General features: G+C 47.2%; 1 protein-coding gene across 7 annotated transcripts; it reads left to right on the top strand.

Moving 5' to 3' along the window:
- Positions 1 to 598: 598 nt before the first annotated feature.
- On the top strand, positions 599 to 20,803 carry kidins220b (kinase D-interacting substrate 220b). Of its 7 annotated transcripts, none has more exons than XM_086265293.1 (30): positions 599 to 785; positions 2,538 to 2,693; positions 2,989 to 3,087; positions 3,225 to 3,323; positions 3,410 to 3,508; positions 3,646 to 3,747; positions 4,069 to 4,167; positions 4,271 to 4,468; positions 4,549 to 4,647; positions 5,028 to 5,126; positions 5,207 to 5,305; positions 5,763 to 5,940; positions 9,247 to 9,411; positions 9,508 to 9,687; positions 9,776 to 9,941; positions 10,022 to 10,173; positions 10,269 to 10,558; positions 10,894 to 11,034; positions 11,292 to 11,529; positions 11,890 to 11,978; positions 12,239 to 12,383; positions 12,555 to 12,717; positions 12,792 to 12,970; positions 13,091 to 13,326; positions 13,902 to 14,027; positions 14,505 to 14,534; positions 15,953 to 16,090; positions 16,166 to 16,264; positions 17,914 to 18,144; positions 18,225 to 20,803. In XM_086265293.1, the coding sequence occupies exons 2-30, from the start codon at positions 2,562 to 2,564 to the stop codon at positions 19,416 to 19,418; spliced, it is 5,265 nt and encodes a 1,754-aa protein (XP_086121419.1). In that variant the 5' UTR covers positions 599 to 785; positions 2,538 to 2,561; the 3' UTR covers positions 19,419 to 20,803. The 7 variants fall into 7 exon arrangements, with proteins under 7 accessions (XP_086121419.1, XP_086121417.1, XP_086121418.1 ...); XM_086265291.1 differs by having other exon boundaries at positions 11,887 to 11,978; XM_086265292.1 differs by having other exon boundaries at positions 2,535 to 2,693; positions 11,887 to 11,978.
- Positions 20,804 to 22,653: the final 1,850 nt, after the last annotated feature.

The raw sequence follows: 22,653 nt of genomic DNA, 5'->3' as shown, positions 1-22,653 counted from the left end.
TTGCACTGTATGTAGTCCTGTCTTTATTGTCTGTTATATTTAGCACCAAAGTCTTGGAGGAACACTGTCTCGCTTCACTGTGTACTGTACCACTGTACATGGTTGGAATGACAATAAAGCCACTTGATTTGACTTGAAGGAGGTTGGTCCAGACGACACTTGTGCAGGTATGGGGAGGTCTGGGAGAGAGGGTGGTGGACTTTTTAATAGTCTGTTTAAAAAGTACAGCACAATGCTGGAAATTGAGCGGATGATGGAAATGAAGAAGACGTGTACCAGTTCTGAGTTTCGAGAACATGGTGATGTGCAGAGCTGAAGGAAGTACAGCGTGATGAAAACACGGGAACCAGGTGTGTAAGTTAGGTTAAGCAGAGGTGAAGAAGAGAGTGCAGGCTGGGTGGAGATGGGGGTCGGGGGTGATGTGTGATGAAGACGCGTTGGAAGTGAAAAACACACTGGGCTTAGAGTGCGGGTGTTTTATTTTAAGTCATTTTAAACTAACAGGAAACTGCTGTCATGTGTGCTTTTATCGTAGCAGCCGAGAGCGGAAGCGGCGAGCTGGCTTTGGCACGCTTGACGGGCGGTGGACTGCGATTGGCTGCCTTGTCTCCGTGCCTCCTGCTGTTGTTCTGATCAGATCAAGATGGCTGCTGTTGTCGGGGATGGAGAGTGAGCTCAGGCTGACATCCGAACACAGGCCGAGGACACGCGCACCGACCCGCTGATCTACGGGAGCCAAACCCCGGACCCGGACCGCCCGAACTCACTCTGATTCTCCGTTGAAGGTAGAGGGGCTCTGCTCCCGTCGCTCTCTCTGCAGCATCCTCCCTGCCATCGATCGCTGTTTGATTGACACGTCGCCGGATCGGTCAGAAAAATCAGATTAGGGTGATTCGGTTTGATTTCCGCCCCGACGGTAAAACATAAAATCTGAGTGCTACCGGTGTAATATGGGGCTTTTTGCTGGTTGGTTCGGGGGTGGTGGGAGGGGTGGGGGCTCCGGGCGGTGAATGGGTGAAGGTTATCCCGGTTACCGCGGGAGATAACGGCGCTGTTAAGGTGACATGGCGGCGGTGTTTCACCGGTAATGAGTCCGAGAGTCCGCTGCCCTCACCGGGACCAGCCGGGCCGGTCAGATACACCACTGCACGGAAACATGGCGGTTTCTTCATTTACAGTGTGGTTGTTATTATTAACACTGGACCCGAGAGAGTCAACATAATAACATAAATCATTAAATGACGTCATCAGGTACCTACTTATTCAGCTTACAATAAAACCTGATCAATCAATATAACTACAGACAAAAAAAAAAACTCCGCAGTTAATCGATCATTATTATTGTGACTGGATTAAAATTGTCTGATTTATCTACATGTATTTATTTATCTATTATTTATTTGTTGCTGGTCCTGAGCTGTAAACAGTGGGATTATCGAAGACGTCACTGTTAGCACATTAATGAATTCTGTGACATATTGGAGCTGCTCCTCAGACACAGTTATTGTCTGCTCTTCAGTATGAATCCATAAAGATTTCAGTATCTGTGACTCTGCTCATGCCGGCATCTCAATCTTTGTTCTGGGACTTTGAAGCAGCTCTGACCTTTTTCTGACTCTTCTGTGTGACCTCTGGCCTCTAGACAAACTGTCCAACAAGCTCCAGTTTTAAAATTTTATTTGGATGTTACAGATTAGCAGATCTGTGCCGTGCCCCTCAGTAGGCTTCCAGAAGCCAGCGAATGAGGAGAAATGGGTTTTAGTGTAAAAGAGGATGAGTTGAGGTGTAAAAGTGAGGATCCACGACTGGAGAAATCCTGGAACATATTCACCTGGGTTGTTTTTATCCCTCGGCTCCTGGCAGAAAGCTGTGGGCGTGTTTGTGGCTGATTAGAGGGAAACGCTCGCTCATGTGGACAGACCTCAGGCTGTCTGTTCATGGCGGTTTGTCCGTTAGATGATGACTTCCTGTTTTATCAGGCATAGAGCAGAGCCGCCAGCAGATCTCAGGTCAGCTTGTTTCAAAGGAAACTGTCTTCAGACACTGGCTGATGTCTGCACCACAGAAATGTCACAGAGATTTAAACAGGCTGCAGCTGCCTCTCACTAAACCTGCCAGCGCCTCCTGCAGGCTGCTCAGCTCCCGAAAACCAGGAGAAAAACTGACACTTCAGTGTGATTATTGACAAACAGGAAGTACTCAAGTACAGCTAATTGCTTTTATCAGTAATTAAAATCTTCTTTGTCTCATAAACTCAAACAACAACATGCAGAAACACGTCTTTGTCCTTTAAACAGAATTCAAATAAAAACTAATGATGAGGGAATGAGGCGGTGGTGGTGGTGGAGTGGGGGAGCTACGGGGGCAGCTTGATTTATACCACAGGACGGCATGTTTCTGCAGCAGGTTCAAAGGTCACTGTTTGGCTGCAGTTAGAGGAGCAACAGCTGAGTGAATCTAAGAGTTTCATCTCAGAAGTTCAGCTCAGTTTTACCCAGCAGGCCAAGCATTTCACTGCCGTGTTGTTGTGTCAGCAGGGGGCGCCGTGAGAGACCGCAGACATGGACACTACCACGTCCATCAAGATGACCACGCTGGCCATCCAGAACCTATTCAGCTACGTGGAGGAGGAGAACCTGTCCGCCCTGAAGGCTCACCTGGATCGCTTCAAGGAAGTGGATGGACGCAGTGACGTATGTAATTGCGCTGTGATGGTGGCAGCGCTCGCTTCACAGTCAGAAGACATTTTAGAGCATTTGAGCACAGATATCCCTCCTTTAACTGTATTTAATGACATTCATGTTCAGTGTCATTGTTTGTACTGTAGTTTTTCTTTGAATTCAGTTCATTAATGCTGTTGTATTATATTATTTTCATTTCTGGTCACTTTTTATTTGACTTTTATTCTTTAGTGATTTTTACCTTAGTGCTTGTTTTATTTTTCTGGTTTGTTTACCTGTTTGTTTGTGTACTTGCCTATGTGTGCAGAATGGTCAGACTCCTCTGATGCTGGCGGCCGAGCAGGGCAGTCTGGAGATCGTCCAGGAGCTCATCAGGAGAGGAGCCAATGTCAACCTGGATGATGTGGTGAGCGAAACGAGTGCTCTGTCACCAATGAGGAAAAAAAACCCTCCCCCATCCTCCGGTGCTATGGTTGCTAGGAGACAGGTGGGCAAGTTGGCCGGCTCCTGTTTCCATGGTAACCTTGTCTGTGTGTATTTTAGGACTGCTGGTCGGCTCTGATCTCCGCAGCCAAGGAGGGTCACGTGGAGGTGGTGAAGGAGCTGCTGGAGAACAGCGCCTACATCGAGCACAGGGATATGGTGGGAGCAAAGCCTCATGGGAAATGTCGTGCAGAGAATGGAGTAGCTAAACCGAGGGTTAACGTGTGTGTGTGTGTGTGTCCCAGGGTGGCTGGACAGCTCTCACATGGGCTGCTTATAAAGGTCGCGTGGAGGTTGCAAAACTGCTGCTGGAACACGGGGCCAACCCCAACACTACAGGACAGGTAACACACAGACAACACAGGTAACACACACGGACGAGAGAATTGATTTTGGCAGGAAGATTTTGTTGTGTTTTGGACGGTTTCAGTCCACAGTGTTTCAGTGATGGTGCTGACATGTCCTCCTGTGCCCCTCGCAGCAGTACAGTGTGTATCCGATCATCTGGGCCGCAGGTCGAGGACATGCTGACATCGTGAAGCTGCTCCTGCAAAATGGAGCCAAAGTCAACTGTTCAGACAAGGTGAGGGGGCGAGAGCCCAACAGAGAGCACACACACCTGCATGACCTGACCTGAAACAGCAAGAAACCACAGGAAACAGTGCAACACAACATCCGACTGACATCAAATAAATTAATCTCTGTGGGCTCGAGTGAATCGAGAGTAAGAAAGTAAAAACACCTGCACAGGAAACGTCCTGCAAAATAACACCAATACAACAATAAGTAGCATGATGGACAACAACAGGAAGTGACACAACACAGGAGCACACACCAAACACTATGCCATATTTCACAATAAAGCAGCTCAGAGAGGTGTGTGTGTTTCGTGTGTGTGTTACAGTACGGGACCACCCCTCTGATCTGGGCGGCGAGGAAAGGACACTTTGACTGCGTGATGCACCTGCTGGAGAACGGTGCTGACGTTGACCAGGAGGGGGCGGTACGACCTTAATCACCGTCACCACCTTCATCATCACCATCACTGCCGGCATGCCAGAATAATACGCGCCCACCTCTGTTAACTACTTCCTGTCTGTCCCCAGAACTCGATGACAGCACTGATCGTGGCGGTGAGGGGCGGGTACACGGAGGTGGTGAAGGAGCTGCTGAAGAGGAACCCCAACGTCAACATGACCGACAAGGACGGGAATACGGCACTGATGATTGCCGCCAAGGAGGGCTACACCGAGATCGTCCAGGATCTGCTGGATGCCGGCACCTATGTAAACATCCCTGACCGGGTGAGGCGCCAACAGGCATCGTCACATGACACACGCGGTTTCAATAACAGGGAAACTAAACGGCGTCCTGTGTGTTCCAGAGCGGCGATACGGTACTGATCGGAGCCGTGAGGGGCGGGCACGTGGAGATCGTCAGAGCTCTGCTGCACAAATACGCTGACATCGACATCAGAGGGCAGGTGAGGTTTTGGAGACACATTTCCTTCATCACATTGGAAACAGTGAGTTCATTTCTTAGCTCATTAGATGTTTATGAACATGAAAAATCTTTCCCATTTCCCAATTTCACGCACGCTGCAGTCAGACTAACACAGATGATATTTTATAAATGTGTCATCATTACTTAATTCAGTTGCAGGTTTAGGTTTGATTGTTTTGGCACTTGGTGTCCTCCGCAGTTTTGTCTCTGTTTTGATTTGCTGGTGTCTTCAACATTCTGATGAGAAGGACGACTGCTGTTACTCTGCGAGCATTCAGTAAAGAAGAACTTGAGGATCGGAGCCAATCAGATGCAGCGTAAAGTGATGTTGCTAATGTTATCTCTCTGCTCCACCTCCAGGAGAATAAGACGGCTCTTTACTGGGCCGTGGAGAAAGGAAACGCCACCATGGTGAGAGACATCCTGCAGTGTAACCCCGACACAGAGACCTGCACCAAGGTGAGAGCCCAGCACACCTGAGAACACCTGTCTCAGAGTAGGGGGTGGGGTTCTGTGGTTAACCTGAGTTTTGCTTTCAGGATGGAGAGACTCCGCTGATCAAAGCCACAAAGATGAGGAACATCGAGATCGTGGAGCTACTACTTGACAAAGGAGCAAAGGTGTCTGCTGTGGACAAGGTGAGAGCCAGATAGACTAGGGGTGGCTGTGGCTCAGGTGATAGAGCAGATGACCTACTTATTGGAAGGTTGGTGGTTCGATCCTTGGCTTTCTACATGCCAAATATCCTTGGGCAAGATACTAACCCCAAGTTGCCCTCCGATGCGTTCATCGGAGTGTGTATGTTGGTTAGTTTGCACTTGAGTTTAGAAGTGCTTTTATGAATGGGTGAATGAATGAGGCATGTTGTATACAGCGCTTTGAGTACTCTGGGAGAGTAGAAAAGCGCTATATAAGAATCAGTCCATTTACCATTTACCAATCAGTCCATAGACACAAGCATCACGTGTATCTACCTGCCCTTCAAAGTAAAAGCAGGTTTAAATATTTAGCTTGTTTTTTAGTCTGTAGATTTGTCACAGAGTGAAATGAATGAACAGGTTACAGAGGACCTGATGCTGACACCTGTTTTCACAGAAAGGGGACACTCCTCTCCACATTGCCATCCGGGGGCGGAGCCGGCGCCTGGCCGAGCTCCTCCTCAGGAACCCCAAAGATGGTCGCCTGCTGTACCGCCCCAACAAGGCTGGAGAGACGCCGTACAACGTTGACTGCAGCCACCAGAAAAGCATCCTGACGCAGATTTTTGGAGCACGTACGTCTTTTTCTGTCTCACCTCATAGTGGGCCTGAACTGCACGCAAACGCAGTGTTATGGTTGATGTTTGCTCAGCTTTGAGTCTCTTCGTCACTCCTTCAACCTTTAAATGAACCTGGGCCGATCTCACTGCTGAAACTTAAGAGTGAATCAGGTGAAAGAAGCTGTAATTGGAAAGTATGAAGTAATGAGGCAGCTTTACATGGTGCTTTGTGTTTTTGTAGGCTGCGGCTGCTCAGGGAGCCAGACTGGATATCCTCAGCTTGTTACACATAACTGGATCAGTCTGCAGTCAGAGATCAGAGTGTTATGAAGAAATCAAAGCCTGGCCTCAGTGCACAGCTCACAGTGATAACATCCTCGGCTGAAACCAAACTTCTTAGTTTTTCTCATATTTAAAAGTTGTGAGACTGTTTCACTATGTGGATCATTCTAAACAGTATCCCTTATAAATGTAGACCTCAAAATAATCTGCAAAACTTTCTCAAAAAGATAAGAAGATAACCCCCCTTTTAATTCATCCTGACCAAAACCAGCTTCGTAAAAGGTAGGCACTCATCAACAAACACGCGTAGACTACTTAATTTAATAGACTACTCATGCAGTAAAAACATTGAAACCACAATAATGTCTCTAGATGCTGAAAAAGCGTTTCCAGTTAACTGGAAATTTTTATTTTCAACTTTGCACAAATTTGGTTTTGGAAACTCTTTCATAAACTGGCTAAAATTATTATATAATTCCCCAACAGCTTGCGTCAGAACAAATGACCAAACATCCTCCAGCTTCTGTCTCCTGAGGGGTACCTGGCAGGGATGCCCACTCTCCCCTTCACTGTTTGCAATTTTTATCAAACCACTAGCAGCAGCTGGTAGTTTGGTCCTGCCTTCGCTATTGTGGTTGATGTGGAGGTAGGGATTGGCTTAGGCATCTGGAGAGTCCTTAGGGACATGTCTGTGAAGGTTCTCAGTCATCCAGGTCATCGTAGTTTAAGGAGCTTGGAAAGAAAAGCGTCTGGACTTCTTTAAGTTGGTTGAAAACGTTTCACCTCTCATCGGAGAAGCTTCTTCAGTTCTAGGGTCAAAAGGTGGAGAGTCCCAGATTTAAGCCCTGTGGGAGTGACCCCCCCAAGGGGGACAATGGACCCCCTAATGATCCTCTACCTAATCACATGAGCCAATGTGTGAAAACGGATGTAGGTCACAATCAGCCAGAGTTTCGGGTGAGCTCATTGTGAAACCTAGCCCCACCCCATTAAGTGATTTCCTGAGGTCACATGGCCTGGGATGTGAGTGGGCGTTAAGGCGTCTGGGAAGGATCTCAAAACTGGATTATAGATGGCAGAGAGTTGGTGTCGTAAACCCCCGCCTCTGTTCAAAGATGGTCGCTCACAGTGGACATAGATGGCTTCTTTCACTCCTCTTTCAAACCATCTGTCCTCTCTGTCCAAAATGCTAACATTGGCATCCTCGAAAGAGTGTCCTTTATCCTTAAGGTGCAGATGGACAGCTGAGTCTTGTCCTGTGGAGGTGGCTCTTCTGTGTTGTGCCATGCGCTTGTGAAGTGGCTGTTTGGTCTCTCCAACGTAGAGGTCTTGGCATTCCTCTCCTACTTAGGGACATTTTCCCTGGAGGCCTTAACCCGGGGGTTGTGGTCATGAAATGGTTAGGGGGTGTGGTGGCTCTTAGATGGTGTTTCCCTCGTGACTGCGTGCTGCAGGGCTGGGGGAGGGTCTGTGCTGGCAGACGTAGGTTACTGGCCTGGTAGCCTGGCTGCCCTGGGTGGGTCTGGGGCAGGCGTGGGGGCTTGGGGTTCTGGGGGTGCTCTGCCTCCGGGCTGGGGCCCTGGCTGGACCTTGGAGGCTTGGGTTACCACCACGGTGCAGGGGAGGCATTCCCCCTCTGTCCCCTTATGGCCACTTGTGCCTCAATTTTATTCCACACATCCACATTATCACCCTCTCATAACACATACATATAGGGCCTTGGGAACGGGCACGTTATACAGCGTCCAGAGGATGGTCTGTGCATTCAATGACACCTCGGGGCTGTGCTGACACCTGCTGTTCTCTGGCAGGAAGCACCATGCCCTCCCGTGTTCTAAATGCACTTTAGAACAACACGCAGCAACACTACACATCAGCAGGTGAAGGGATGTATGGGGTCTTCACACACCCCTGTTCTCTGCTAGCCATCAGGGCGGAGGGGCTGGGAGGAGGTGTTGACCGTCCGATTGGGGTCCCGGATGCGGGGCCTCCCTGCTGCTACGGAGCCGGGGGCGGTCTGCTTGTCTCCATCCCGGGGGAAAGGGTAACATCTCCTGGGTCTAGTTGCTTTCTACGGGCGAAGGTACCTGGACCCGGGGTATAGAGTATGTTTGGGGAGTGTGATTGTGTGTACAGTGTCCATTTGTGTCTGTCTTCCCGTTGGGTGAGTGCTGAGTATTCGTATATGTGTGCATGAGGGTGGGAATGCAGGTTTGTGTCTCTGTGTGCCTGTTCGTCTGTGTTTATATGTCAGGTCGGGTCTTAGACTGCACCTCTCTGGGAACATCTCAGGCCCTCCAAGGTATGGAGGCCTATCTATCCTCACCACACTGCCTGATGTGTTTCAGTGCGTTGGTGGTTCTTGGTGTCCGGGGCTGGGTGCTCAAGTATGTACCAGCTCACTCCCGGTGGCTGCGTGGCGGGGCCTGGTGCCCGTGGCTTGGTCGGACCTCTTCCGGAAAATAAAATAAATAAATAATAACACCAAAGGTCGATCAAATGGACCAATACAGCAAGGCTGTGATGATCCACTTGGTAAAGTAAATCTATTGGGTATCCTTGTTGGCCTTCAGACAATTTTGATGGCTAAAGAACCAAATAGGACAGTCAAAAACAAAAAAAACAAAGATGAAGGAAAAACTTGTAGTTTATCTGCAATAAGAGCTGATTTATGGTTACTGAATGCAGAGTGAGTGAATGAACAGTAAAGTATCATCAGCATATTGACATATTTACACCCACTCACAGGAAATAATGTCATGAGTAGAAAATGAAGTTCAGAAGCTGCAGGCTTGAGTTCCCTCTGCACTCTCTGCTCATTCAGACTTGGTGTTTGCTGTAAATTGATACAAAGAGTGAAATCAGCCACGCTGGGACTGCTCCGCAGGCTCGTGTTAATCGATCAGCTCATCTTACCAAAATCATTCTGACTCCAGAAATCTGATTACAATGCCACAGCAGATTACTTTTATCTGTTCTGTCCTCAGGGATCCTCAAATCAAAAGAATAAAAGACTCTCTGTGTCTCCACCCCCTCCAGGTCACCTGTCGCCCTCGGAGACGGACGGTGACATGCTGGGCTACGATCTGTACAGCTCGGCGCTCGCCGACATCCTGAGCGAGCCCACCATGCAGCCGCCCATCTGTGTGGGTCTGTACGCTCAGTGGGGCAGCGGCAAGTCCTTCCTGCTCAAGAAGCTGGAGGGTGAGTTCGTGTTCGCCACGCTCGCCAGGCTCACCACGCTCGTTACACTAAGGGTACACCTGGCCAACACGTACTGACACTCCTCTTTCTCCTCAGATGAGATGAAGACTTTTGCTGGGCAGCAGATTGAGCCGCTGTTTCAGTTCTCCTGGCTCGTTGTCTTCTTGTCCTTGCTGCTCTGTGGCTCCATCGCCATCATCCTCGGCTTCAGTGTGGACCCCAAGCTCGCCATGGCGGTCTCCCTCAGCCTGCTTGCCCTGCTTTACCTCTTCTTTGGTGAGAAACGCTTCGATGTTATGCCGCACGTTAACACATGACCTCCTGTACTGCCACCGGTGTTCACATAACCTTTTACATTCTGTAGTGGTGGTGTACTTTGGCGGCCGGAGGGAGGGAGATAACTGGACGTGGGCGTGGCTGCTGAGCACCCGCCTGGCGCGGCACATCGGGTACCTGGAGCTGCTGTTGAAGCTGATGTTCGTGAACCCGCCGGAGCTTCCGGAGCAGAGCACACGAGCGCTGCCCGTCAGGTAACGCCACCACATAGGGAGGTCATGATGTCACAGTAATGTCACGCTGATGTCATGATGATGTCACTTGTCTCCTGCAGGTTCCTGTTCACAGACTATAACCGGCTGTCCAGCGTTGGAGGAGAAACATCGATGGCCGAGATGATCGCCACGCTGTCGGACGCCTGCGAGCGAGAGTTCGGCTTCCTCGCCACACGACTCTTTAGAGTGTTTAAGACCGAGGAGACGCAAGGTATTGCATCACGTCCTGTCTGGCAGCCTGCGCTTCTTGAGGTCACCTGACCCAAGTCCAGTTTGGCTCAATCTCTTCTTCTTCGGTGCTCTCAGGTAAGAGGAAGTGGAAGAAGACGTGCTGCGTGCCGTCCTTCATCCTCTTCACCGTCGTGCTGGCCTGTCTCGTCACCGGCATGGCGCTGCTGGCCGTCTTCAAGGTGGATGGCGAGAACCGGACAGTGAACGCGGTGCTGATCGCCATCGGCAGCGTGGTTGGCCTTGCTCTGCTGCTCAACTGCAGGACGTGGTGGCAGGTGACCGACTCGGTGCTGAACTCGCAGAGGAAGAGGCTCCACAGTGCCGCCAACAGGATGCACAAGCTGAAGAGCGAGGGCTTCATGAAGGTGAGGAGAGGACACAGTCTATGGAGCGGCGAGGGGGTCTCCTTGAGCCTGAGGGTCTTTAGTTTCAGTGTTTTTAATCCTCTGATGTCTCTGGTGGAGGGAAACAAGAGGCGGGGGCAAGGGTGTAGCTCAGGAGTCTTCCTGGTTCTGAATGAGCCCTTGAACGTAATTGGCTGGTTCTGCACACAGGAAAAAGCTTCATGTAGCTTGTGTGCTGTGGTGAACTTTCAGAATAAGAGCATGGGGGTGGTCATTTGAGTTTGTTAGTGTGAGCTCAGAGACTGAAGAGTCTGTCTGAGCTGAATTCTGATGCTTCTGCACACTTTCTCCTGCAGGTCCTGAAGCACGAGGTGGAGCTGATGGCAAGGATGGCGAAGACGATCGACGGGTTCACGCAGCACCAGACGAGGCTGGCGGTGGTCATTGATGGGCTGGACTCCTGCGAACAGGACAAAGTTCTGCAGATGCTCGACACGGTGAGACGCTCGCACGGCTTCATTCAGTCAGTGTTTTTAAAGATAACGGAGCAGAAGCATGGACACAGTCTGACCTCATCGTCATCTTTAACGCAAACGTTAGCTGTGACATCACAGCCTTAGTCAAGCTGAATCGTGTTTTCATTAGATGAATGTGATCAGTCGGAACAGCTCAGCTCTCATCACGTGGGTCAGATTTACTTTGAAAGGGCAGAAAGTTGCCTCAGATGGTCAGTGTGGGCATGTCCCTCCTGCAGGTGCGTGTGCTGTTCTCCAAAGGGCCCTTCATCTCCATCTTTGCCAGTGACCCGCACATCATCATCAAGGCCATCAACCAGAACCTGAACAGCGTCCTACGCGACTCCAACATCAACGGGCACGACTACATGAGGAACATCGTGCACCTGCCTGTCTTTCTCAACAGCAGGGGCCTCTCCAGCGCCAGGAAGATGTGCACTGCCACGCCCACCAACGGAGACGTCACCACCGCCGATGGTATCCACACACACAATGACTACGTTATACGAGACTTGCAGTTACATCGCTTTTTATCGTAGCCGATTAATGAAGCGTGCAGGTGACATCAGCAGCCTGTTGTCACATCCTTCTGCTGTCACGTGACCGCGTCTGCTCTGAAATCATGTTCGATGAAGTCTCACAGAGATTCACTCAGATTCAGTCTGGACCTGAAAATAAACCTTCGGTTTTATTTTTCTTACTAAGATAAAAGTATGAATTAGAGGAGCAGGAGTGCAGAGGCTATTCTGTAATCCCAGAATATCTGCACACATCATACTCACCTCTGTCTGTGGTTACAGAACGACATAATGTTTACATCTGTTTGTGTGTCAGCAGGGTGGCATGAGGAGCTAGACAGGAAGCTGTCTCAGCACAGTCTGGGAGAATTAACCAAGTTTGGCAGCAAGACGACGCTCAACCGTCGGGTGAGTGTGTGTGTCTGTGTCTGTGTGTGTGTGTGTGTGTGTTAATCTAATGACTTGTAGGTGGTCTCATGTTTCCTCTGATTGAATTAAATCCAGCTGCTTTTCAGGTTTTAATTTGAAAAGGGTGTGATGTGATTAGATGTGATCAGGTCCGTTTATTGACTGTGTCAATGAGCTGCTGTTTCTTGATTGACAGCTTGTGTAAATATACTCTATCCCTTGTGCGTGTGGTCATGTGACCTGTGTGGTGCACTTTGCAGGAAACGTACCGGCGCCGCCAGGTGCAGCGCTCGGTGACGCGTCAGATGTCGTTCGACCTGACGAAGCTGATGGTGACGGAGGATTGGTTCAGCGACATCAGCCCACAGACGATGAGGAGGCTGCTGAACATTGTCTCCGTCACAGGTGACCTCCATCACCTTCATTATTAGCAGGACACGGTCTGACTGCCGTCAGCCCGTCTGCCACTTCCTGCTGATCTTGTTGGTTCATTCCAGTATTTTTCATTAAAAAAACATTTTTATTATTATTATCATAATAATAATGCAGTTTTTAACCCCGCCTGCTCCTGTCCAGGCCGTCTGCTACGAGCCAATCAGATCAGCTTTAACTGGGACCGCCTGGCGTCGTGGATCAACCTGACGGAGCAGTGGCCCTACAGGACGTCCTGGCTCATCCTGTACCTGGAGGAGACCGACGGAGTCCCTGACCATGCCACGCTCAAGACCATCTATGAGAGGTCAGAGGTCACCCTCCCTCCACAGGTGTAAAACGACACTGCGTCAGCTGATCAGTGTGTCCTCTCTCCCTAAGAGTGTCTAAGAACATCCCAACCACAAAGGACGTGGAGCCGCTGCTGGAGATCGACGGAGACGTGCGCAGCTTCGAGGTCTTCCTGTCATCACGGACACCTGTCCTTACAGCGAGGGACATTCGCACCTTCCTGCCTTGCACCGTCAACCTGGACCCCAAACTCCGTGAAATCATTGCAGGTACGAGTACTGCTCAGTACTGCTGAAAATACTGCTCAGTGTATTGCTGACTGTACTTCCTGTTGCTCTCATGAGCGTGGCGTGATTTGATGACATCATCAGTTTGAGATTCCTCCACAGATGTTCGCGCTGCCCGTGAGCAGATGAACATGGGCGGAGTCACGTACCCACCCCTGCCCCTGCAGGAAGCTCAGCCCCGCCCCACATCAGTCTACAGTCAGGTGTCGTCGACGTGCTCGCCCTCCGCGTCCTTCACCGGGCCTTTCAACCCACCGGCGGGGGGCGTGGTCTCCCCGCCACCTCACAGCAGCTACTACAGCGGCATGGCCAGCACACAGCATCCCTTCTACAACAGAGTGAGTAAAGGCCCCGCCCCTGCCCACACCTCATGATGTCATTGAATCCTGTAGGTGGCTGAGCAGCAGGTAGCGTAGCAATGTCATCGGTTCACGTGACGACTGTCCCGCCTCAGTCCCTTTCATCGTTTGTGTTGTTTTGCTTGATTTGATTTCATTTCCTGTTTCACTGAATCCCTGCTGTCTCACACAGCCCACCGATCAGCTGACAGGCTGCCGTCCAGCTCCGTAGAGTAAAAGGAGTCGACAGAAAGCTTCACAGAGAGTTGAATAAAGTTCAACTTTCAGCTAGCTTCAGCTAATGATGATTTTTTTATTTTGAATGCGTCAAAAGTTTTGACATCATAACAAAAAAAGCACAGAAATACAAACAGAAACGACAAAAAACACAAATGTTCATGAAACACATTGAAATAAAAATTCAAAGTTTTACATTCCTGTTTTATTCTTGTCAATTGTCTGCTGACGCTGACCGGGTGTCAGGCGGCAGGGATTCGCTCTTTGATTTGACAGGTTTTTTTATGTTTCATCACATCCACCGACATTATTTAAATTTTTCACCTCCTCCCCCTCAGCCATATTTTCCCCACCATCTTTACCAGCTGCCACGCCCACTCGTGGCTTCCTTCCCACCACACCTCCATCCACGACCACCTCCTAAAAGCTCCTTCAGCAGGGATGCCGCTGCTCCCGCCGCTCCTGTAAGTACGGCCGTAGCTGGAAGCTATGACTCAACATGAACGTTTTTAACAAGTTTCTATTTTTCTGATATTTCGTCTTAAAATGTGAAAAAATAATGAAACTTGTCTGTTTTCAGTTTTTGAATCTGAAACTTAAAATGTTTAGTTTTATTACCTGGTGAAGAAGAAACATAAAATATTTTAGAATAAAATCTTTTCGAAACTCCGCCCACCAGATGTTTGTTTGCTCAGAGGTTTTCCTCTAGAAATCTAGAAAGAGTCTAAGTCAGAGTTTTAGTTTTCTTTGCTTGTGGTCTGTGAAGGCTCCTCTGTTTTCCCCTCTTTTACTGCTGCTGTTATTCTCCTCTTTGGTTTCTGGAAACACTGAACCAGTGGCGGTTTCTTAAAACTGTGCCTTCAGTAGAAATCATTGTGCTGTCCTGTCGTTCATCTGTGTTTCCTCATGTTTTCATCCCCAAACTGTCTGTCTGTCTGCAGTCTAAGAGTTCTTCTTTGAAAAGGAAGCAGGTATTTAACCTTACCTAACATGACCCTCCTTGTCTCTTTCCCTCCTTCCTTCCTGAAGTGTCCACAGCAAGCGTCCGCGTGTTTTGGTGTTGATTGCTCTCGTTCAGCCAGCTGACAAATCGGCCTCAGAAGTTTTCTGTGAGGTTCTCAAGGATGTTTCAGACACAACAGGTTCCCACAGGAACACTTGAAACATAACAAGTGACTTTTTATGAAATACTTCGCTTCACAACTGAGCATGCTCTGTTTTTATTTAAGGAGCAAAATTTCTGATTTGTAGTTACAGTGAAATGAAAAACAGATCCAAGCATGAACATGAGCCAGTGATTGAGCCGTGACCGATCTGAACTTCAGCCGGACTTGAGCCGGATGCTGTGGACCAAAGGAGGAAGTGTTCCAACCACTACAACCCCCCAGCATGCACCTTGCCTCTACTAGCATGTGGCTTCAAAAAGTAGTAGTGGCATAGATCAAAAATTTGTTGTTTGATCTATTCAGAAACTTTAACTTGACTTTTGACCCCTCACTGCTAACCCACACAGCTGCTCACCACCCCAAACTCCCCCAGCCCCACCTCTGCATGGTGAAAAAATGTCCTGACTGTGAGTTAAAGGTGCTCACAAAGCTTTAAAACATCTGTTGGACAGTAATTTTCTGTACGTCATTGGGGACATTTCTGTGTTTCAGGCCACGTTTCAGCAAAAAGTTATCTTAAAATTAAAAATTGGCCTAAAAGAAACAGATGAGTCCTGTGCTAGCTGTGCTAAGTCACGTGACATGGTTATCCAGATCCAGATAAACTGTACATCAGAGGTAGTACAAAACATGGACGTAGCTTCTGGGTCCAAAAAATAAAGCAGTCACGTGTGCCTTAAACTGTTTTGGATTTTATGGCCGCCAGGAGGTGACACTGTAAAATTTCTTCTGGTTCTATAGAAGTCTGTGGGATGACCTCTGACATTTATAAATACCTTCCTTATGTTGCTTAGTCTCTCATATCGGGTCAAAACAAGGTTATTCAATAAATTTTGGTCATTCTGAGCATGAGAGAAAATTTTCCAATTATGCATGATGATTTTCAGAGCTGCTGCTCTTCCTCACATCTGATTTCTAAAGACCAAGTTAACAGTGGTGAAGCTGATCAGTGGGCGATCTCACAGTGGCTACATCCGTCTTTTACATGTCTGTCAGGTGTACTTTTACCTGAGTTAGCGTTTATGTTTTTAGTCTGGTGGAGTCACTGAAGAGAAATGTTGAGCTAAAAGCATTAAGCTCAGGTTGAGACTTTAACCTGCCAGGATTTGGATGAAGTTTCTATTCATCTCACAGCTGGATGTCACATCTGAAAATAATGACATTTGTTATTAAAATCTAAAAAATGTTGGATATTTTTCCCTGGGAAATATATCTGTGTTCAGGGCTCCGCCTCCGTTGCGTCTGCCACTCCGCCCGTCCTCCTAAGCTCCATGACCACAGAGGCTGTCTGTGAGCGCGTGCGGCATATGGAAGGCATCGACCAGAGCATGATAGGACAGTACACCGCCACCATCAGGAAGGTCAGTGACACAACTTCACAGGAAAGCAGAAAGCCAGGGACCTGAGACTGAAATACAAATGTTTTTCATTTTCAGGCAAACGTTAACGGCAGAGTTCTGTCTCAGTGTAACATCGACGAGCTGAAGAAGGAAATGAACATGAACTTTGGAGACTGGCAGCTCTTCAGGGCAACGGTCAGTCCAGGCAGTGAATGCATTAATAATAATAATAATAATAATAATAATAATAATAATAATAATAATAATAATAATAATAAACTTTATTTATAAAGCACACTTAAAAACCAAGGTTATTCCAAGGTGCTTAACAAGTAAGATAGAGAATAGGTGGAGGATAATAGAAATAGGATTAAAGTAAGTACTAAGTATGCAAGCAGATAACTCACTGATACATAGGAAAGCAACAGGTACAGAGCAAACAAGAATTTAAATGAGCATAAAAGTGCATGATATAAAAGAAATATTAACTAGAGGGAAAGGTAAGATTGAATAAGTGGGTTTTTAATCGTGATTTGAACAGTGCAATGGAATCAGATGCGCGGAGGTCGAGAGGAAGGGTGTTCCACAGTACCGGGGCAGCCAGAGCAAGCGCACGGTCACCCCGGGACTTCAGTCGAGATCTGGGTTGGGTCAGAAGTAGTTGAGTGGCAGATCTGAGTGTTCTAGCAGGAGTATGTGGTTTGAGAAGTTCACTAAGATAACTTGGCGCTAATTTATTAATAGTTTTGAAAGTAAGGAGTAATATTTTAAATTGAATACGGTACTTTATGGGCAGCCAATGCAGGCTAGCTAGGACAGGAGTAATATGGCAAAATTTCCTGGTACCAGTCAAAAGGCGGGCTGCTGCATTTTGGACTGTTTGCAGTCTAAGAAGAAGAGAAGAGGGAAGACCGTAGTACCAAGAGTTACAATAATCCAACCTGGAGGTCACAAAAGCGTGAATAAGCTTCTCCAGGTCCTCATAATGCCTAGCCTTAGAGATAAGGCGCAGTTGGTGGAAGCTAGATCTCACTACAGCAGACACTTGCTTATCGAGTTTGAGCGAGCTATCCAGCAGTACACCCAAGTTACTGACATAGTCACAAGAAAAGCTAGCAAAGGAACCCAGGGCAGCACAGAGTTGGGCACGAGGGATATTACTGTTGAACACCACAATCTCAGTCTTCTTATCGTTTAAAACGAGGGAATTACTCAGGAACCATTCTTTGACCTCCCGCATGCATTCTTGAAAGTAGTGCAGGGACACAGCAAGGTCGTCAGTAAGTTCAAAATAGATCTGTATGTCATCGGCATAACAGTGGAAGGCGATATTGTATTTTTCAAAGATTGCGTCTAGAGGGAGCAAATACAATGAGAAGAGAATAGGGCCTAAAACTGATCCTTGAGGCACACCACAACAGACCGGAGCAGAGGAAGAGGAGAAGGTGCCTAAGTGAACTGATAAGGATCTATCAGCGAGGTATGATTTAAACCAGTCGAGGGCAGTGCCTCTAATACCCAGTGTGCTCAAGTCTTAGTAATAAAATGTTATGGTCCACCGTATCAAAGGCCGAAGAGAGGTCCAGTAAAACTAGGACCATAGAGCGTCACTAATGCTAAGAATATCATTAGCATTACTGACTAATAGCGTAAAATTATCTCCATATAGGTGAATTTTCTAAAACAGAAACCCTGTAGCAGTGGAAAACCAAAAAATTGGGGTTTATTAAAACAGTTTTCAGTGACCTGCAGCAGCTTTTGGGTTCATTTCCACATAAAACACATCTTGGTTTACTGCTATGTAATGACTTAAAATAAGATCCACCTCCTCCTTCCTGCTGAAGGTTTTGGACATGCGTCACATTGAGAGCCAGGTGCTACATGAGGAAACTGCCAGCGAGCAAGGTAGCGTCATTGGCGGTCACATCGAGCCAGTAAGGCGAGTGATGGCTCCACCCCACGCTGGCGCCCCGAACACGGATGCATCACCAATGTACAGCTTCAACCTGAGCTTCGAGGAGCTGAGCACGGTGGGACTGGATGACCCGCAGCGACACGGAAACATGCCGTGGATGGTAACTATAGAACATGTGATCTGTGATGTCAGATGTGAGGGGTCTGATGCTGAAGAATGTTGTTTTCTGTCTGTCTTCAGGGTGGCGCTCACAGAACCGCCAGCATGACCAGTCTGAACTCGCAGGAGTCCTCCAATGACATCTCCAAGCTGACGGACAAGCAGCAGGCAGAGTACCGCGATGCCTACCAGGAATACATCGCCCAGATGGCCCAGCTGGAGTTGGGCGTCATCACTGGGGAGAAGCCCATCCAACCACAACCGGGACAGTTCATGACATCATCATCTGAGGATAAGAGCAAGGATGGCACCGAGCAGGATGGACGCAAATCCTTCAACAAGAGGAGCAGCAGCAAACCGGCAGCGGACAACACTGACTTTGCTTCCAATGGTGAGGCGCTAGATCCCATCAGAGAAGAAGACGAGAAGGGTGACCACGGGTCTTCCAAGTCAGTGCTCACCCGCAAGTCCTCAGCTGAAAGAGGCGGGCTGTTCCAGGGCGCTGCTGATCTCAAGCTGAAGGCCAGTGGTGGGTTGCGCTACCAGAAGCTGACCAGCGATGACGAGGAGTCTGAAGAGTCGGATCACGCCCCCCTGCTGAAAGATGGCAAGAAGGTGGTGGACCCCAAACTGCCCGGCGGTTCACTGGCGCTGAAAGGGAAGGACTACCTCTCTGATGCCATGCTGGACAAGAAAGACTCGTCTGACTCTGGCGTGAGGTCCAATGAGAGCTCGCCCAACCACTCGCTGCAGGACGAGGAGGCGGACCTGTCGCAGCTGGACAGGGCCAACCTGATTGAGCTGAATGAAGAGAGCCTAGCCCAGAAGCGTGGCCTTCCCAGCAGCCTCAGCGGCCTGCAGGACCCGGCGGTGGCGCGCATGTCCATCTGCTCCGAGGATCAGTGCAGCCTGCTGGCGAGCAGCCCGGAGGAGAGTTGGCCGTCGTCCAGGAGCTACAACCTGAACCGCACGCCAAGCAATGTCACCCTCAACAACAACACCAATGCCCAGCAGGCCAACCGCGCCCGCCAGCCCCCAGAGGGCTCCACCTCCTCCAACCCCTCCTCCTCCACCTCCTCCACCAGCGAGGTCATCATCCCCCCGAGCTCCGGGACCACCACAACCACCACAACTTCTACTCGGCCGGGGCCAAACAACGAGAACGTCAGAGTGGTTCACTTGAAGCGTGGCCTGAAGCCCGGAGACCCGCCGGAGATCTGCACTGTGTCCTCCGACACTGTCACCTTCGGCGAGGAGCGTGAGAGCATCCTGTGACCTCACAGCGAGGAGGGGAAGAGCGCCAAGGGTCCACTGAGAGTCGCCTTTCAACTTCTGCAACCAATCAGGACTCTAGAATGGTTTGACGAGTTTGACGAAGAAAAAAAACATTTGATCAGTGAAAAAGAAAAAAAGCTCAATTTGACTGAAAAATTATCAAAAATCTGAAATTAGGAAGAAAAAATATGTTTAGAAGTTTTGGACTTTAAATCTGAGCAGAAGAAGAAGAGTGGCTGCTGGAGGACCTCAATTTCAGTGTTAATGGTAGATGTTTGTGCATGCTCACCTGTAGTCCGTAGGTAACATGAAGCTTCGTAGAGACGTAACGTGAAGCTGCTGCATGTCGTTATTGTCCTGCTCTGATGTGATTGGGCGCTTCCGGCCTGTTTACATCGTGACAGAGTTCATTATTGATGCTTATCGTTCACGCCCCTGAAAGCGATCGCCACTGACATCGCATCCAATTGTTTAACAGCGAGAGAGGTGACTTCCTGCTGTCAGAACACCACAAACTAATTGGCCAATTAGAGACAGACACCTAACCTATTTAGGGTCAAACCAGCCAATGGGAATGATCTGGTGTTTCATCAGTTAGAGCAAGGTTTCCATGGTGATACAAATCACCAGCTTCCTGTGAGTCCAGAAACATCAGCAGAGCTTCCTGATTGTTTAGTAGAATATCCTTCAAGGACCAATCAGGAGAAAGAGTTGGAACAACACCTGCTCTAACTGATCAAACAGTGAACTAGCACCCTGAGAAATTACCTGGACAGGTGAGCGCAGACTTCCACTTCGCCCCCTGGTGATATTCAGCATTACAAATGGGTTATTCACCCATTGCTGAGGTGTACTGCAGTCAGTTATAATCAGAAAAAAACCTTGTTAACTATTTTGCAATGATCTTCGTGAACGAGTATTTAATCGGCTTTTTGTGTTTGGTGTCACACTGACGTGGTGCTCTTACAGTGAAGTGAATCTGTGATCATGTCGTTTGGTCTGAAAATCTTTGAAATCATGGATGAGTTTAACGTCCTCCAATCATCAGGAAAAAAATTCTGACCAATCAGCAGTGAACGTGAGCTTTGTCGGACATTTATGAACGACAGGAAATGAAAATGAAGATACCAAAATTATCCAGATATCTTAAGATTTCAGAATAAAATAACAAAAATAAATGTTTCCTTCAAAATAAATAATGAATAATATAGCTGTTTTCAGTGTTAGATTCTAAAAGCATGTTTCTGTAACGCTGTCGTTTGTGTCTCGCGCTCTCAGTGATCATGTGACCTGTCTCAGGACGAAGTTAATGGAAAAAATGTTTCTGTGAACTAAAAATAAAAAACCTGCATGTTGAAAGTATCAGAGTACATTTATTGAACAATGAACACAGTAGTGAGCATTTTAAATAAATAAATATTTTATTTTGTTCTGAACACTTTTTAGGAACTTTTACAGGAAATTGGACATAAAGAAGCAAAAACAAATATTTACAGTTTCTAAAAGACATTTTTTATTTTTGTGTGTTTATTTTTTTATTTCAGTATTTCATTTGGATTTTTTAACTTTTGGCCTTCCTTAGTTTAAAGGGAAAAATCCAAAAACTTATGCTAGGTTTCTTATTTTCATTTTACAGACCCTATACTTTTTTCATTTGAGTGGAAAAATATTTTTATTAGAATTAATGTTTAAAAATATTTTCATAAACTATTTACATTTCAATATTTTAAAAGTTTCAGCCGTTACTGGACAAAATGTCTGTCCCCACGAGTTTGAAGACATGTCTGAGACTCAAAATATGGTTTTAGTGTCAGGGTTACAGTTAGGTTAAGGTTAGGTTTAAGCTCAGGGTTAGAATTGGGCATTCATGTTGACTGTTAGGGTTAGTGCATAGGGGAAGTATTATCTCAATTAGATGTCCCCACAAAGATATAAAAACAAGTGTGTGTGTGTGTGTGTGTCCTGGTTTGGATGTTCCAGCTGGATCGGAATGCTGTTACCATGGGTGATAAGATGCCAAACATCTGCCTCTCCTGCAATCACATGACTCTGATCCGCCTGGACTATAGCAGGAAACAGCAACAATGAAACATGGTAAACATGTTGATGGTGAAGATGTGATGATGATGAAGGCTGTTCGTCCTTTGTCTGTGGAGCTGAAGGATAATTAAAGTTTTTAACAGTGCTTTATTTAAAACTGCAGTTCATCAGACAGTCTGAAGCTGATTAAATGTTAAATCAGAGACGTGTCAGCAGGGGGCAGAATTTGCTGCCATCACATAATTCCCACAGTGCTGAGCGGCCCATTGGATTGTGACACAGACCTGTTTTGACCTTTTATAAATGCCTCAGAGTCTGTCAGACACATGCAGGGGAGGGGGGATGTGAAGGAAATTTGAGCACCCGCCCTTTCAAACATCTCTGCACGGCCCTGGAGTCTGTACTGATACATCTCTGGGGCATGACTAGCATAGACTGCTAACTATTGTAACTATGGCGACGCTCCATGATCTGCCATTATTGCAAAAAATGGTCCACAGGAGTGACTGGAATGACACAACTCTCCCCTTCATTGACTCTAATTTGAGCCAACCAGGTAAAAGTGAGGGTATGATGTGAAATGTAGGAATGAACTGAACCAAATGAGCCTGCTGATGTTCATCAATTACTTCCTGTGAGGAAATAAATCTGTTGATGTCTCCACTTCACAAACAAATAAGCAAACAAACATTTGTGGCAAACAAATCTAAACCATTAGGATAATTTTAAAAAGTTGGACTTTAAAGACTTTATTTTCTTCACATATTTAATTTGACTTCTTTGGACTTCTTAAATTCAGATTTATATTTGGATTTAATTGGATTGGATATATATCGTGTATATATATATATATATATATATATATATATATATATATATATATATATACACATTTCACTTTTTATTTCTAAATGCTGACTTTGTTCAATGTATTTTTTCTTCATTTACAATTTTTTTGACTTGTGAAGTTTCTTCTTCAGCTGCTCTTTTCTGAAACTGCAGGAGCAGAGTGGAAGATGGGAGTTGTTGTCCAGCAGGTGCCACAGATGAGCTGTTTGAAGATATTTGTTTTATTTAATTAAGTTTTATTTTGTATTCTTTTATTTTTTGAGTTATTGTTGTTAATTTATCAAACATCACAAATGTAAACACAGCTGATCAGTCAGTTGACGCTTAGATGTCCTCAATCAGCTTC

Source organism: Aulonocara sp. 'chitande type north' Nkhata Bay, linkage group LG15 (assembly GCF_057382095.1).
Source record: "Aulonocara sp. 'chitande type north' Nkhata Bay isolate Kocher_YH1m ecotype deep benthic linkage group LG15, A_spYH_male_GT1.1, whole genome shotgun sequence".
Lineage (NCBI taxonomy): Eukaryota > Metazoa > Chordata > Actinopteri > Cichliformes > Cichlidae > Aulonocara > Aulonocara sp. 'chitande type north' Nkhata Bay.
Note: the sequence above shows the minus strand (reverse complement) of the source record. Positions and strands in the feature narration are given on the sequence as shown.